The sequence below is a fragment of the Euprymna scolopes genome, chromosome 42 (genome assembly GCF_053919585.1).
Source record: "Euprymna scolopes isolate OS-2025 chromosome 42, ASM5391958v1, whole genome shotgun sequence".
Lineage (NCBI taxonomy): Eukaryota > Metazoa > Mollusca > Cephalopoda > Sepiida > Sepiolidae > Euprymna > Euprymna scolopes.
The window spans coordinates 46,246,208-46,261,722 of record NC_136523.1 but is presented as its reverse complement, the minus strand read 5'-3'; the positions used below and the strand labels follow the sequence as shown (position 1 = coordinate 46,261,722).

General features: G+C 33.1%; 1 protein-coding gene across 11 annotated transcripts in view; it reads left to right on the top strand.

Moving 5' to 3' along the window:
• LOC145267083 (LIM domain-binding protein 2-like) overlaps positions 1-15,515 on the top strand; it is a 295,179-nt gene that overhangs the window by 222,072 nt on the left and 57,592 nt on the right. For 7 of the 11 annotated variants that reach the window (XR_013864820.1, XM_080123065.1, XM_080123061.1 and 4 more), the window contains exon 8: positions 11,241-11,370. Coding sequence is in view for 10 of the 11 variants with exons in the window: in XM_080123065.1 (XP_079979191.1) it covers positions 11,241-11,370 (130 nt within the window). In the remaining variant the exon portion in view is untranslated. The remainder of the gene's footprint in view (positions 1-11,240; positions 11,371-15,515) is intronic. The other 4 variants (XM_080123066.1, XM_080123064.1, XM_080123062.1 and 1 more) reach the window with 1 other exon arrangement.

The following is a 15,515-nucleotide window of genomic DNA, read 5'->3' as shown; positions in this document are numbered from 1 at the left end:
AAACTTCAAAGGATACCACATCTACAATCAAACAGATCACAAGCAGATAATCGACCAATTATAATAAAAAAACAGATACCACATATAAAATTACAACTCCAAACAAACCTTCAAACAATAGCAATTAAAGCTACACTCCACCGACCAACAAATATTTGTTCAATATACATTCCACCTAAACATAAACTAAATAAAATCGAAATTGAAGATCTGATAACACAACTCCCCATACCTTTTATATTAATGGGGGACTTTAACGCCCATAACAAAATGTGGGGAAGTGAGAATATTAACCAAAATGGGAAAATCATTGAATCATTACTGGAATCACCCGAAGTAACTATATTTAACGATAAAACACACACATACCTTCATCCAGGCACAGGAACGACATCAGCTATTGACCTAACACTATGCTCCCCCACAATATTTATGGACTTCCAATAGGAGATACATAACGACCAGTGCGGCAGCGATCACTTCCCAATTTTTCTCAAAACCCAAGAACCTGCAACAGAAGAAACAAAACCAAAATGGCAAATTTATAAAGCTAACTGGACTGAATTTAGCAAACTTTGCACAAACCTAATTAATCAAGAAATAGTTAACAAACCAGATCCTATGTTAGCTTTCACCAATACACTCAACGAAATAGCAATCAAGACAATCCCAAAATCTTCCACCAAACTACACCGCCATGGTTCACAATAGAATGTAAAGAAGCAATAGCCAACAGGAAAAAAATGCTAAAACACTTCAAACAACATCCTACAAAACCCAACCTTCAAAAATACCTACAAGCACGAACAAAAGCGCGCTATATTATAAAAAAAAAAGCAAAAAAGAAACCTGGCAAAACTATATTTCCAAATTGAACAACAACACGCCATCAAAAAAGACATGGGAAATAATAAGAAAAATAACTGGGAAAAAAACTTGGAACACCAATAAATAATATAAGTACACCAAATGGTAGACAAACTATAGACAAAAAAGAAATAGCAAACATAATCGCAAATGAATTCAGCCAAAACTCATCATCCAACCACTACTCCCCCAAATTCCAAAAATACAAAAACAATACAGAAAAAGAAAAACTCAATTTCAAATCCAATAACAAAGAATACTATAACACCTCTTTCACTATAACAGAACTAAAAAATGCAATCAAAGTAAAGATACAGCTACCGGTCCAGACGACATCCACTATCAATTTCTAAAATACATGCCAGACACATCTCTCAACATTCTCTTACAGATAATTAACAACATATGGTGGACTAACAATTTCCCAAAACACTGGCTCGACTCCAATATTATCTCAATTCCTAAAGCAGGAAAAGATCACTCCAACCCTACCAATTATCGTCCCATCGCCCTAACAAGCTGCATATGCAAAACAACAGAAAGGATAGTCAATACAAGACTAATGTGGCATTTAGAAAAATATAATCTTATCTCTACACACCAAAGCGGATTTAGACAAAATCAAGGTACTAATGACCAACTTATTCGGCTAGAAACATATATTCGTAACGGTCTAATAAGAAACCATCACGTGGTCTCATCTTTTTTGATATCGAAAAGGCGTATGACACCACGTGGAGATATGGAATCTTGAAAGATATTCATAATATGGGAATCAGAGGAAACCTAGCAAAATTTATCAAAGAATTCCTATCCCACAGAACATTTAAAGTATGCTTAGGAAATACAACATCAGATCAATACACACAAGAAACAGGGGTACCACAGGGTAGCGTACTATCTGCCACCCTTTTTCTAATTAAAATCAACGGTATAATCAAAAATGTTAACATGGGATTCGAAAAAACACTATTTGTTGATGACTTTTCAATAACTTGCTCATCATCAAATATGCCAACTATTGAAAGACAAATGCAACACTGCCTTAACAAAATAGATCTTTGGGTTAACCAAAATGGATTCAAAATGTCCAAAAGCAAAACCTCATGTATCCACTTTTGTAGGAAACGAAAATACCACCTTGACCCACAGCTCAAACTAGATGGACAACTAATACCAGTAGTACAACACACCAAATTCCTAGGGATCATTTTAGACAACAAAAGGAGCACATTAACAAATTAAAACAAAAATGCTTAAAAGCAATAAATATCTTAAAAATAGTATCAAAATTAGACTGGGGAGCAGATCAAGCTACAATGCTCAAAATATATCGCTCACATATCAGATCCAAACTGGATTATGGTTGTGTCATATACAGCTCTACTTACAAATCCTACAAAAACAAACTACTAACAATACAGAATAAAAGTTTAAGACTTAGCCTGGGAGCCTACCAAACTTCTCCAATGGAAAGCCTTCACGTAGAAGCCCAAGAACTACCCCTGCACTTAAGATGGAAAAAACTAGCGTTACAATACGCAATAAAACTACAAACCAACCCCGAAAACCCAACATACAAAACTATCTTCAACCCACAATGTACAAACTTTTATTTAAGGAAACCAAAAAGTATACCCTCCTTTGGACACAGAATTAAAGAAATAATACATCAAATCAATGAAAACCCCGACAATATAATTACTCAGAAAACAAACGACAAACCACCATGGACATTACACAAACCAAAAACCGACCTAACACTTACTGCTTACAAGAAAAACATTACAAATAATATAACAAACAAAACAACTTCGGAGAACTAAGAGAAAAATACGCAGAATACATAGAAATATACACCGATGGGTCTAAAACTATAAACGGAACAGGTGCAGCATGCACAGATTGACAAAACAATATCAAATACGACTGCTCAACGAGGCTTCAATATATTCAGCCGAACTGCAGGCCATCAAAATAGCTCTCAAACACATCAAAGACATCAACGAACAAAAAGCCATAATATATACAGACTCGCTATCCTGTATCATGGCCCTTGAAGAAAAATCTAAACACCCTTTTATCACAGAAATTATACAAGAATACAATGAAATAACCAAAAAAAAACAATAAAAAAATTATAATAGCCTGGATACCAAGTCATGTCGGCATTCCAGGAAATGAAAAGGCAGACAAACTGGCTAAAGAAGCCACAAACCACCAAATGGAAAAAATTAAAATACCACACACAGACCTAAAAAGAAAAATCAACGAATATATAGAAAACAAGTGGCAAGAGGAATGGAACAAATGCACTGCAAACAAATTGTACGAACATCAACCAATAATTAAAAACAAAAAACAAAAAAATTTTAAAGGAAGAAGAGAAGAAATTGTACTAAACCGAATAAGAATTGGACATAGAAAATTAACTCATTCCTACCTAATCAAAGCGGAGGAAACACCAAATTGCACACTCTGCAACCAACAACTAACAATTAAACATCTACTGACAGAATGTAGAAAACACAAACACACTCAGAAGAAATATTTTAAAACAACAAACATTAGAAAAGTGTTCCAAGAAGTGGAACCCCAACAAATCATAAACTATTTAAAAGAAACGAATGTATTCAAACTCCTATAAAGTAAACAAGTAAAATTCAGTTTAGAAAAACAAATCTCTTACAACTAAAACAATTTTTCGGAAAACCTAAAACATCTTGCTTCAAAAGATAAACTTTTTTAAGAAACTTAAAAAATTTCTACAAGAAACTGAAAACCTATTATATCAACAAAACTTTTTTGGCATTAAATGACTCTCAGAGGTTGAAATGCTGTTAAACAAACATACACTTACTCCATGAGTCGTCTTAAAGCAAGTAATGAATTTAAAAAAATCTCGTTTAGTGAATTTATTATAATTTATTTATTGAAAAAGTTGATTAAAATCGTTTAAAAGCACTTAAGCCTACCCTCTTCCTCTCATGTCACCTGTCTTCCCCTAACTGTAATATTAAATGTTTTAAGTTGTCTAAAAACTGTGGGCACAAAATCCATAATGATCTGTGTATTAGTGTATGTGTGTGTGTGTGTGTATATATATATATATATATATATATATATATATATATATATATATATATGATGAGTTAAGTGCGGAATAAATTCAAGAATTGACATAATAGTTACATTAATGATTCTGCGCTACAAAATAGGTGCTGTTAAGAATGGTGTATGTCAACGTACATAAAGAAATAAACTGTAAGATGGTCAATATCTTGAAATTTGGAATATAAACTTATTTGCATTTATGTGTATATGCTCTAGTTGCATTCATAATTTAAAGGACTGGTATGAATAAAAAGTGAAATATAATTAAAGATATTTCCCTCATATAACAAGTGGATTTATAAAGAAATCGGATAAATCTTTATATAGGGATCTATCAGGGTATACGAAGCTCAACACTTATTAGTGGAGCATAAAATAATTCCTGACAAAACAAATATTGTCTGTATCTTTGAGATGAGGTGATTTCATTTATTGAGATTGTCGGACTGACTTCCTCATCTTGGTCACAACATTTCGGCCGTTTTGCCCTTCGGCCTTCATCAGGTGTTTTGTATCGAACTGGGGAACCGTTTGTTATGAGTCTCAAACCCAACCCTTTATTATTATTAGTGACATATGGCCTATGTCCTAGACGTTGTATCAAAGTTTAGTTACCCAAAGGTGCTGAGTTCAATCCTGAACGAAGGCAGTGAAAAGTAACATTCAAAACAGAGAATCAGCAACTATGTCCCAGAGCCTAGCCAGAGTCCGAACACGGTACCCCCGTAATAATAATAAAGGGTTGGGTTCGAGACTCCTAACAAACGGTACTCCAGTTCGATACAAAACACCTGATGAAGGCCGGAGGGCAAAACAGCCGAAACATTGTGACTATAACAACCAAGATGAGGAAGTCAGTCCGACAATCTCAATAAATGAAAACAAATATTAAATTTCTTCCTCAGTTCAGTAAGGAACCCTCTCAGTACAGACCAATAAGTCTCCTGTGTGTCATGAGTAAGTTGTTGGAATCCATATTAAATAAAGTAGTAGTCAACCACCTCAACAGAAACAACCTTCTTAGTGACATGCAATATGGTTTCAGCTCTGCAAGATCTACAGCAGATGTGCTAATGGTTATATCACATAGGATTAGTGAATCTCTTAACAAAGGTTTCCTTTCCAGGGCAATTGCTCTTGACATATCAAAGGCCTTCGATAAGGTATAGCATAAGGGCCTACTTCACAAGATTTCCAGCTACGGTATTACTGGAAATGTTTTCTCAATTATTAAATCATTTCTGTCTGATAGGTTCATAAGAGTAGTGGTTGATGGGCAGAAATCAGAGGCTCACAGTATTAATGCTGGAGTCTCCCAGAGGTCCATCCTGGGTCCAACTCTCTTCCTAATCTACATCAATGATCTCCCAAAACACATACTTAAATCATTCTTTGACATCTATGCTGATGACACGACCATCTATGGCAACACATCAAAGGCCGTAAATGACAAAGTTCTCTCTAATTCTCTCTCCTCGGATCTTGAGCGCGTGGTACAATGGGGAAGAGGTGGCTGGTCACTTTTAATGCATCCAAAACCAAGCTTCTATCTTTACGTCATCAACGCTCTGATCCTCATCTGGCATCAATTGAAATGGATTGCTCTCGTCTTGGGGAAGCTCCATGTTTTGACAAGCTTCTGGGTTTGACCTTTACTCCTGATCTGAAATGGAACACGTACATCAAATCTGTTGCCAGGGACGCTGGGAAAATGGTGGGATCCTTCTACCGCTCCAGAAGATATCTCACTACTGATGCAATTCTCTATCTATATAAAAGCCAAGTACGTCCAAGGATGGAGTACTGCTGCCATATCTGGACAGGAGCTGCTAAAAACAGCTTATCCTGCCTTGACAGAGTACAAAATAGACTTCGTGGTTTGGGGGGGGGGTGCCCTTTTCTCTTCCCTGCAACCTTTCTCCCACAGAAGAGACATTGCGAGCCTATCTTTGTTTTATCATTATTTCCATGGCAAGTGCTCGTCTGAGCCCCAATCCCTTGTCCCCTCTCGCCAATCTTTCACGAGAAACACCCGTCTGGCCGAAACTACTGTCATTAATTTTCCCCACTCTTTATCTGTGCCTAAATCCAAACGTAGATTCCGTGAGCAAAGCTTCTTTCTTAGAACTGCACGCCAGTGGAACTCTCTACCGCTTGCCTGTTTCCCACCTGACTACAACTTGGCCGTCTTCAAGTCCAACATAAACAAACTCCTGACAAACCATCCCCTTAAGTAAGACACTCTATCAAAACCCCCAATACTAATGATTACTACAATACTATCTCATTGATTACTGTACACGCAATAACCCTTATCCCTGAGTGGCCTTCGAGCCTTGATAAGTGGTGACCCCCATGTCAAAAAAAAAAAAAAAAAAATGTAGATTAGAATTTAAGAACTCTTGATGCTAGACGTCGCATATGTATACATGCGCGTGCACACACACACACACACACATCTGTAACCTAGCTCCTTTTTCCTTTTCTGATGAGAAGTATTGTGCTTCAAAATGCGATGGTATCAAGAGTTCTTATAATATTCTAATTTCTGCATTTATATTTTTCTTATTGAACTGACTAATGAATTTAGCATATATATATATATATATATATATATATATATATATATATATATATATAGTAATAAAATGAAGCTGAAAAATATTTTCCATAACGCAAACCTATCTGGATATAAAAAAAAAAAAAGCTCTACCTGATTAAGAGGAGCAAAAAATGTAAACTTTTTTTATTTGAGCTAATAAACAGAAGTTTGAGAAACATCCTTGGTCTTTTTGCTAGGAGCAAAGCGTAGTATCTGTTCTGATACTACACTTCATCTTTTCTGACCTCGAGCAATGGAGGAGAAATCCTTCTAGATTGAGGCAATTTTTGTTCTTATCCAGAGTGCCTCTTTTTGGGGAGCTGGATTTTCCCCATATTAAAAACTGACATGAGGAGGCAAGTAAATAGGAACATGATGCTGATGAGTACTTCAGCTTTTATATCTATTTATAAAATTTAGTGTGTTTGTGTGTTCCAGTGAGTTTTCCAAAATATTACTTTTATCCAACTATATTAGGAGGCGGGACGGGGTGTAAAAAGAAATATGGTGTTATGATCACAGTTCAAATATGTAGTTGCGTTTCTCATTCAATCCTGAGCAATGTTGTGTGTCCCTGCTAGTTTTAAAATTGTTTTACAAAATCTTTTAACAATTTTATTTAATTTCATGATTAATAATTTTTTTTTTTTTTTTTTTTTTTTTTTTTTGCTTTCAAATCCTATCTACAAATACAAGGGTGTGTATTTGGCATTATATATGACCCATGAGGGGTTGATATGCCGTTAAACAAAGAAAGTCAATCCAACCAAGAATGTAGCAGCAATAATAGCAGCAACCCAACTAACAATACCTTTATTGATTTTTCTATCTTTGCCCCTTTTCCTTCCTTCCAAACACACAGCAGCAGCAGCATTTTCATCTTCCCCCTTCCCATTTGTTTCTTGGACTTCCTCTGCCTATCCCATTTTGTTTTTTTGTTTGTTTTTTTTTCTTCCTTGCATACTTTTGCTTATGTTCTCATGTTTATATCTTTTGGGTTTATCTGATTCAGAATTTTATCTGTGTTCCTATTTTTTCTTTGTCTTGTATGTGTTTGTGTGTGCATGTATATGCATGTCTGTGTATTTTATTTATATATATATATATATATATATATATATATATATATATATATATATATATCCGAACAATGAGATGAGTTAAATCACAGAACAATTAATCTTGTGGTTTACAGTTTTATAAAATATTGTCAAGAGGAAAAAATTTTTATAAAGTAACCCCAGCCAAATAAAATAGCTCAATATAAAAGATAGAGCAAAATAAAAATTGTAGGATTTAGAAGTTAAATTCTGGAGTAAAAATAAAGAATTTTTAAACAAGGAATACAAGAAATTTGAAGTTATTTCCTTAATTTATGAATTTCCAATATGTTTCATATCTTCAGAGAAAATGTATTTAGAATCCTTATGAATAACCATCAATTTTTCAATTTAGCATATATATTGAAAATTAGTTCCAAAAAAAATTAAATCTTTTTTTAAGCATAGATTAGGACATCCAACGCAAGAGTTGAATTAATCATGTAAAGGATATGTATTCCGAGTTACGTGATTTGAATGGAATAGATAGTGATGAAGATTAGTGTTATATTTTTTACTGATTAATAATTCCAATATCGAAAGTAATGTCCAAAACTAGAATCCAACGTCCAGAAGAAGTGGCAAAGATCCTTGGCAACAGCAAAAGTTTAGAGATTTTAAATTCCATTTGTTTTGATACAGTATAACCCCAGGATATGACATTAAAAATTAGTAACAAAATACAGTATATAATAAACATGTATATAATCAAATAACATTATAAATAACACCATAAGGCAGGGCAAATACTGTAACCAGAGGCCGGAAAAACATATTCCACATCATAAACAGAAAAAAACTATCCTCGAGCCACTGTAATCTGGGGTTCTACTGTATTAGGTAGTCCATCCAAAAAATAGTTGGTAGAATCCTACCAGAATATGTAAATTTGTCAATTAGCAAAAACAATCATACATATATAATTTTAATTTGCCCAGATTTCCTAATTATTAGGACTATGACAACGTCTTTTTCATTGTTTTTACTCTCGAGTATATATCTGACAGTTAATCAACCGAGAATCACATCATTCTATATAAAAACATATAAGATATCAATGGATACACACTCCAGTCAAAACAAAAGAATATGCTGTTGTCATATCCCTAATTATTGGTCGTGATTTCAAGTGTTTGGGTGCCATCAGCTAGAATCAAAACCGGAAGCAAAACTGTAGCATTCGAAACTGGTGACGTTACCACTGTACCAGTGTAACACGCATATGAGCTAATCAAAATAAACTAAGATGAATGTACAAAATGATTTTTTTCAATTTTGACCCCATAAAAACTATTTTAACCGGCTAAAGACCCATAAAAAACAACTCCATTAAAAATCCAATCATTTGAGGCCCCTAGTGCCACTCTGAGTTTTACTTTCAAAAGAGATAGTTAAAAATATGGAGACAGACAGACGGGGGAATTTTATAAATTAGATTACAGCAATAAATTTAAACATTTGTTTAAAAATTAGAATCTATCAAGATTATACAAATCTCAATATACTAGATAGTGCAGGTTAAGAAATAAGGAAAAAAATTGATACTGAAAATAAACATTGAATAAATTGAAATATTAATCCATCAAAAATTCAAACAAGGATTTTTTTCATTCCATTTTAATCATAGATTATGTGATTCATTTTTAACGTTTTGGAATACAATTACATTAAATTTATGGACTTTTGGGATTTTATGATAATCTCTTCACAACTCTGATTATTTTCTCATGAAATATACTGAGTGCATTTTATGTGGCACAATCACGTTGATACACAGGTTCTCGCCAGATCACTGAAGTTAAGCAACGTTGAGCCTGACCAGTATCAGATGGGTGACCATTTGGGAAGGTGAGGCGCTGTATGTACCGCAAGGTAAAATACCAGGTTGAGAAATTGGCGCGGCCTATCCTTCTTTCGAAGATAGATGGGACTCTCTTCTCTCTTAAGCCGTGAAGGTACCTCATCTAAAGTTGGCATCATGATAAAAAATACTCTTGATAGCCTTGGTGAAGCATCAAGTATTCAACTACCGACAAGATTCGAATTACACTACAAACTCTTGTAGTGAGTTCAATCTCGGCTATGGCCTGGCGGGATGGATGGACAGTTTCATTATTTTTTTTTATTTTTGTTTTTCTCCTCAAATTATAAAGTTTTTTTGTTTTTTTCGCACTGCACTATAAAGCATTCATTCTTGGATTCCAGATTCTTCTTTTGGCGTCATGGATTACGATTTTGTAATTTACTTGATTCTTTCTAAATGGTTGATTGATTTTTTTTAATTTTTTTTTTATTATTCTATTAAAAATTCATTTTATTCCACAAAAGTTTCTATTTTCAAACTAATGATTTGATGCATTTTTTTTTTTACTGTTTGCCCTTTGATGAAAAGAACTTTAAAAATCCATAGGTTAAGGATTTTTCTCTGTTTAAATTTTTGATGGATTTATATTCAATTTTTATTTTCAGCATCAACTTTTTTAGTAGATATAGATATCTACTAGAAAGCCGCCCGGCCTTGCCCAGTCATAAGATATATTTAAATATGATATTTTCATGCAGATTTTGTATTTATTATCATAGAGCCAAGTCTCTATTGATTATTATATTATATTCACTATAGAATACCCCCCCCTCCCTGTCCGACCCGGGCCTAAAATATGCTTTTAATATATTTTAATGGTTACGATATTGTCTCAGACTACTGTACACTTATTAACCTTTATCCTCAAGTAGCCTTTGGGCCTTGATAAGTGGTAACTCCGTTGTAAAACAAAAAATTCATGCAGATTTTGTATTATAGAGCTAATACTCTACCCAATGTATAGTAGTGATTTCAAAAGTTTAAAAAAAAAAAACATATATAGCTGGAGTGCAATGAACTATGTAACATAGCTAAACAAACAAAACAAATAAGTATCCAATTCGGCTTATGAAAATATATATTAGTTGAAAAAGAATTCTTTTTCGGCTAAAGTCATTTATTACAGTTTTTCTTTCTCTCCTCTTGACGCCAGCTTAAAAGTCTCTTGCGTCTGCTTCACTCCACGCTGGCTATAGACAGACATATTTTATGCGTCGACTGCATTCTTTCTTCTCTCCTCATTTTACACGTCCATCTCCTCCAGCGCCGACTTCGTTTCTCCTCTAACCGTGTTCAAACACTGCTCCTACTGCTAATACAATCACTTGTCATTCATCCTACGGCTGCTGCTATTTTCATACACACTCTGTTAGAGCTAGAATCAAAACGTATAGCGTTCCAGTTTTTGTCGTTAAGTTTGAAAAGTTTGCGAAAAATGACGTCATGACATTAAAATTTTATGCAGTGACAAATTCCGAGTTTTAGTAAAATACAAGATTCAAACGAGTAAGGACGTCCCGATGGTTCAAAGTTTTATGGTTAAAATTAATCCTCCCACTCCTGTTCCAATGAGGTTAAAATAAATGCTTGATTTATGAATCTTGTTTGCCCATCCTGCTGACAATTCTTCAAGCTTAAACAATTCTTGCTTGTAATGTTAAAACTTTTGAAACGCTTTCCATTGTCTTTGTAGCTGTGTGTGATTCTTGAACCAATGCAGGAGTTGATGTCTCGTCATAAAGCCTATGGCTTGAATCCACGCGACTGCCTGAAGACGACACTGTTCCAGAAGTGGCAGAGGATGGTGGCGCCCCCAGGTAAAGGCAAGATACCAACTTTTGTTTCTTTTCACCACCCCCCTGACGACAACGGTCGTAAGTATAGAAAAAAAAAATTAAAATTACCGCCACGGCTGCTCGACATTAGTCTGCAGATTTTTTTTATTATTATTCATCGATACAACAGAATAGGACAAAACTTATGGTTTCTTTTATCTCGTAGAACTATAATACTTAAGTTTTTTTCTTTTTTAAGGTTTTTTTTTTTATGTAAACTTAAATTCTAACCAAAAATTACTTCTGAACTAGCAGTCTAAAGACTTCAAAATCACCTTTAAATTTTGTAATGTACTGAAATGCATGGTAGGCTCACACTAGATTCAGATATAAGCGATCTATAGCATGCCCTATTGAGGACTGCCTTTACAAAGAATTTTAAATAGACAAAGACACCCTAAAAGTAGTAGATTCCTTTTGCCACATAGAAGTGCTGGAGGTGGCTGCAAACCAATTTTGACCATAAAAGTCCAAACAGCTTGGAAAAGTTCTTCATGCTAACATTCCAACTATCTAAATTATTACCAGGGATAACGTCTATGATAGCTGTGTAATAATATTGGATATGTTGACGTGGCGACGAGGAAAGCAAAGATGTGTACACACACACACACGCATATTCCAGGTAAATTTTGATTTACATTCTTGTGTCCCATAAAAATTATGGGAATTGTAATTATCATGAAAACAAAGAAATATTTACATTCCAAGTCGGGTGTTATAATTGTACAATGCAAAAGAATAAAGAATGTAATATTGTAATATTTACATTCCTAGAAATGTTGATTGATGTCTATATACGAGATAATATGACAGAGGCAGAAAAGGGAGCAGATTGACAGCTGATCAGCATGATTGACACCTTTTAACATCTGTCGTGCCATATACCAACCAACCTCTGCAGCTAACGTCTCTTTGTCGATGGGCAAAAGTTTAATTGTAAATAAAACTTTATATGTTGATAAATTTGTCTTTGTGTTGATTTGGAAAATGACAAAAGAATTGTCAGATGTATATACCATTTTAGCCAGCATTTGAAAAGTGCAAGCTAGAAAATTATAGAAACATTCAACAGCACAACAATAAGCATAAAGTATGGCAATGAGTGTTGGGTCTTCATTCGGGTCTCACTTACCCGACTCCAGAGAACTGACAGGGCAAGGTTTAGGTTGATATGCAATGTAAAGTCAGATCAGAAATTGGAATCCTGAAATGTGATCTAATGGCTGCAAACCGTCTTTGCTGGTTCAGGCTATTGAAAGAAGTAGGATATATATCACATTTGCAGACGTATGATTAGACAGCAAAAAAAAAAAAAACTGGATATAATAAAAAAAAAAAAAAAAAAAAACCTGGAAAGAAACCATTGTCAAACCATAAGCAATGTCACATGGTCACAATTTCCACAATCGTCATCTGTAAAGACTTAGCATAGAGGCAGCTAGCAAACTTTTTGATGAAAAGAACGCAATAAACCTGGGTACTAAGTGTGGTTTTGATGACTAATCTTTTCTCGGATAGGAAAAACTGTTGGTAGTTGATAAATGGGGACAGAGGACATTTTTGACAGTTGAGTATTTAAAACTCAGCATTTTTCCACTATTTTGAAAGGGAAAGGGTGTTAGGTCATATGCATAGGCAGATGTTATGCTAAGATCTGAGAAGCCATTTTGTTTCAAATCTCATCTTTGATATTTGAAGGTAGATTTTAAACCAGGGATGGTTCCCAAGTGAGGTCCACAAAAGTTTAAGGCACCCCATGAAAAAGTGAAAAAACAACGCTCATGAAGAAATTACCAACATTGTGGATATTTGATTTGTTTAACCGAACAAACACACAAAGGGTCCACAAGCAAAATAAGCTTAGGAACCCTACATGAAAGTAATTTTTGGATAGAATTAAAGTTTAACATCAAATGTTTCTTTTTTGCTACCAAATCAAAGAAAGATGCTATTTTCTAACCTAATTATATTTTTTTATCAAACTTTTTTTTTTCCAGTAACCAATTAAACCATTTCTATGATGTTGATATATAATCACTTTTATGACTAAGGCATACTGTGGTGTCCTTCCAACCCCCACCTCACAAAAATCTAGATTTTTGAGCTTTTTTTTTTTATTTAGATTTCAAATTTCAAAATTTTTTTTATTAACTTACAATTCTAAAAAATTTCTTTTTGTAGTTTAAATAAGATTTTTCATTTATTTTTTATTTTACTTATTTTTAAAATTTATCTTTAGTTTTTGTATTGATGAGGACATTTGTGGCAAAAATGTCTCTTGTTAAAGAAAAAATTGGACAAAATTTTAATATTTTATTCATATATGTTTATAATTTCAACCTTGGGTTTTTTTTTTGTTTTTTGTTTTTTTGCTTAAATCCTTAGATTGTTTCTTTCGACAATATTATCCTGCCGATTTCTTGAGATAATTCAAGTCAAAATTTTGATTTGAATTATCTGAAGAAATAAGCAGGATAATATTGTCCTGTCGATAGAAACAATCTGTAATGATTTAAGAAAAAAAAAACCCAAAAAAACAGATTGAAATAATAAAAGCATATTCAGCTCTACTAAAGTATTAAACACTTTTCTTCCCTTTTTTTTTTTTTTTTTTTTTTTTTTTTTTTTTTTTTTTTTTTTTTTACTAAATATACCTCGTTTTTATATATATATATATATATATATATATATTATACAAAATTTTGATTGATAAAATCATGAATTCAATGCTTTTTGTACTCATTAAAATTCTAATTTTGTGATAGAACTAATCATCTGGAATTTACTGGAGAATGATGAAAACAAAAACATGGCTTTCATGAACATTAACCCTAAAGCTAGTTTTTTATTTCTAATAATTTTGAAGGAAAAACAAATCTCAAAAATCTAGATTTGAGAATACCACAATATACTTTAGGTCTTTCTATTAAGAAAAAAAAATTGTTTCTATTGTCAATTAAATTCTACACTGCCTTGTCGAGCCAAAAAGGTTTGCTTGTAATGAGCTTCTATTTTTTTTTTTTTTTTTTTTTTTTTTCTTCTTTTCTTTTCAATTGTCTCGCCAATCAATGTTTCCATAAATGATGGCTGCTCTCTTTCCCGCCAACTCTTAATCTTATCCGCTTCCTCCCAACACACTCTGTGCTTTAATCGTCTACCAAAATGCGCCCCACTTAAAATATGGATTTGCAATGTGAACAATTTAAATTAAATCTAGATCAGGGGTTTCTAACATACATCCCACAAACCACATACAATCTATATCTTGAACGTGTTTTTTGTCGGCAAAGGGAAAAACATTTTCATTAATTTTTGGAATTAACAAGATCTTTTTAGGAGACAAGGACCATATTTGGCTTAGTTATTTTGGGACTTTACATGACTTACTCCCATTGAAAAACAAAAATAAGGAAAAATCTGTATGATGTACGTACCCGTGACAGAAAGAAAATCCAAAAATCATGTAAGTTGATAAAGTAGTTTAATTTTCGTAAAGAAAATTATTTTAAAGCAAATTTCAGTTTTCCAATGTCCTCTCTCCCCATGTATAGATTGGCTTTCTGAAATCTCACAAAATTTTGAATTATCTTCCCTTGTTCTACACAAATAACAGATAAAAGATCATTGTTCAGCCATAAAATTTGATTTTCACTTAAAATAAAACTACTTGATAAATATACATGATTTTATGTGTATGTATTTTCTGTTCATCATGGATGCATATGCCATAACTCCCCTTCCCCCCTGGGAGGGGTTATGGAATTCCACTGTTAGTTTTAAATAAAAATTGAAAATAAAGTCACGTTTTAAATTGACTGAAATTGAAAATAAAATGTTGAATGAAGACATCAAAAAGGGAGGGAAAAATTGAGTAAAAAAAAAAAAATGTAATAAAAATTAGGATCCAGTGGTTTGAGTAGCAGTATTAGGACTTCTAACTATGAAGGTAAGAATTCCTCCACTTTTCTTTATTACGAATAAAATATTGATCAGGATTATTAAATAGATTAAAAATGACATTTTTGTTAACACAAATATTTGTCAAATTTTCTTTTAACTTGTAGTTATTTATTACAAAAGTGACTTGGGTAAGGATTTTAAAATTCCATGAAATTAAACAAAACCACAAC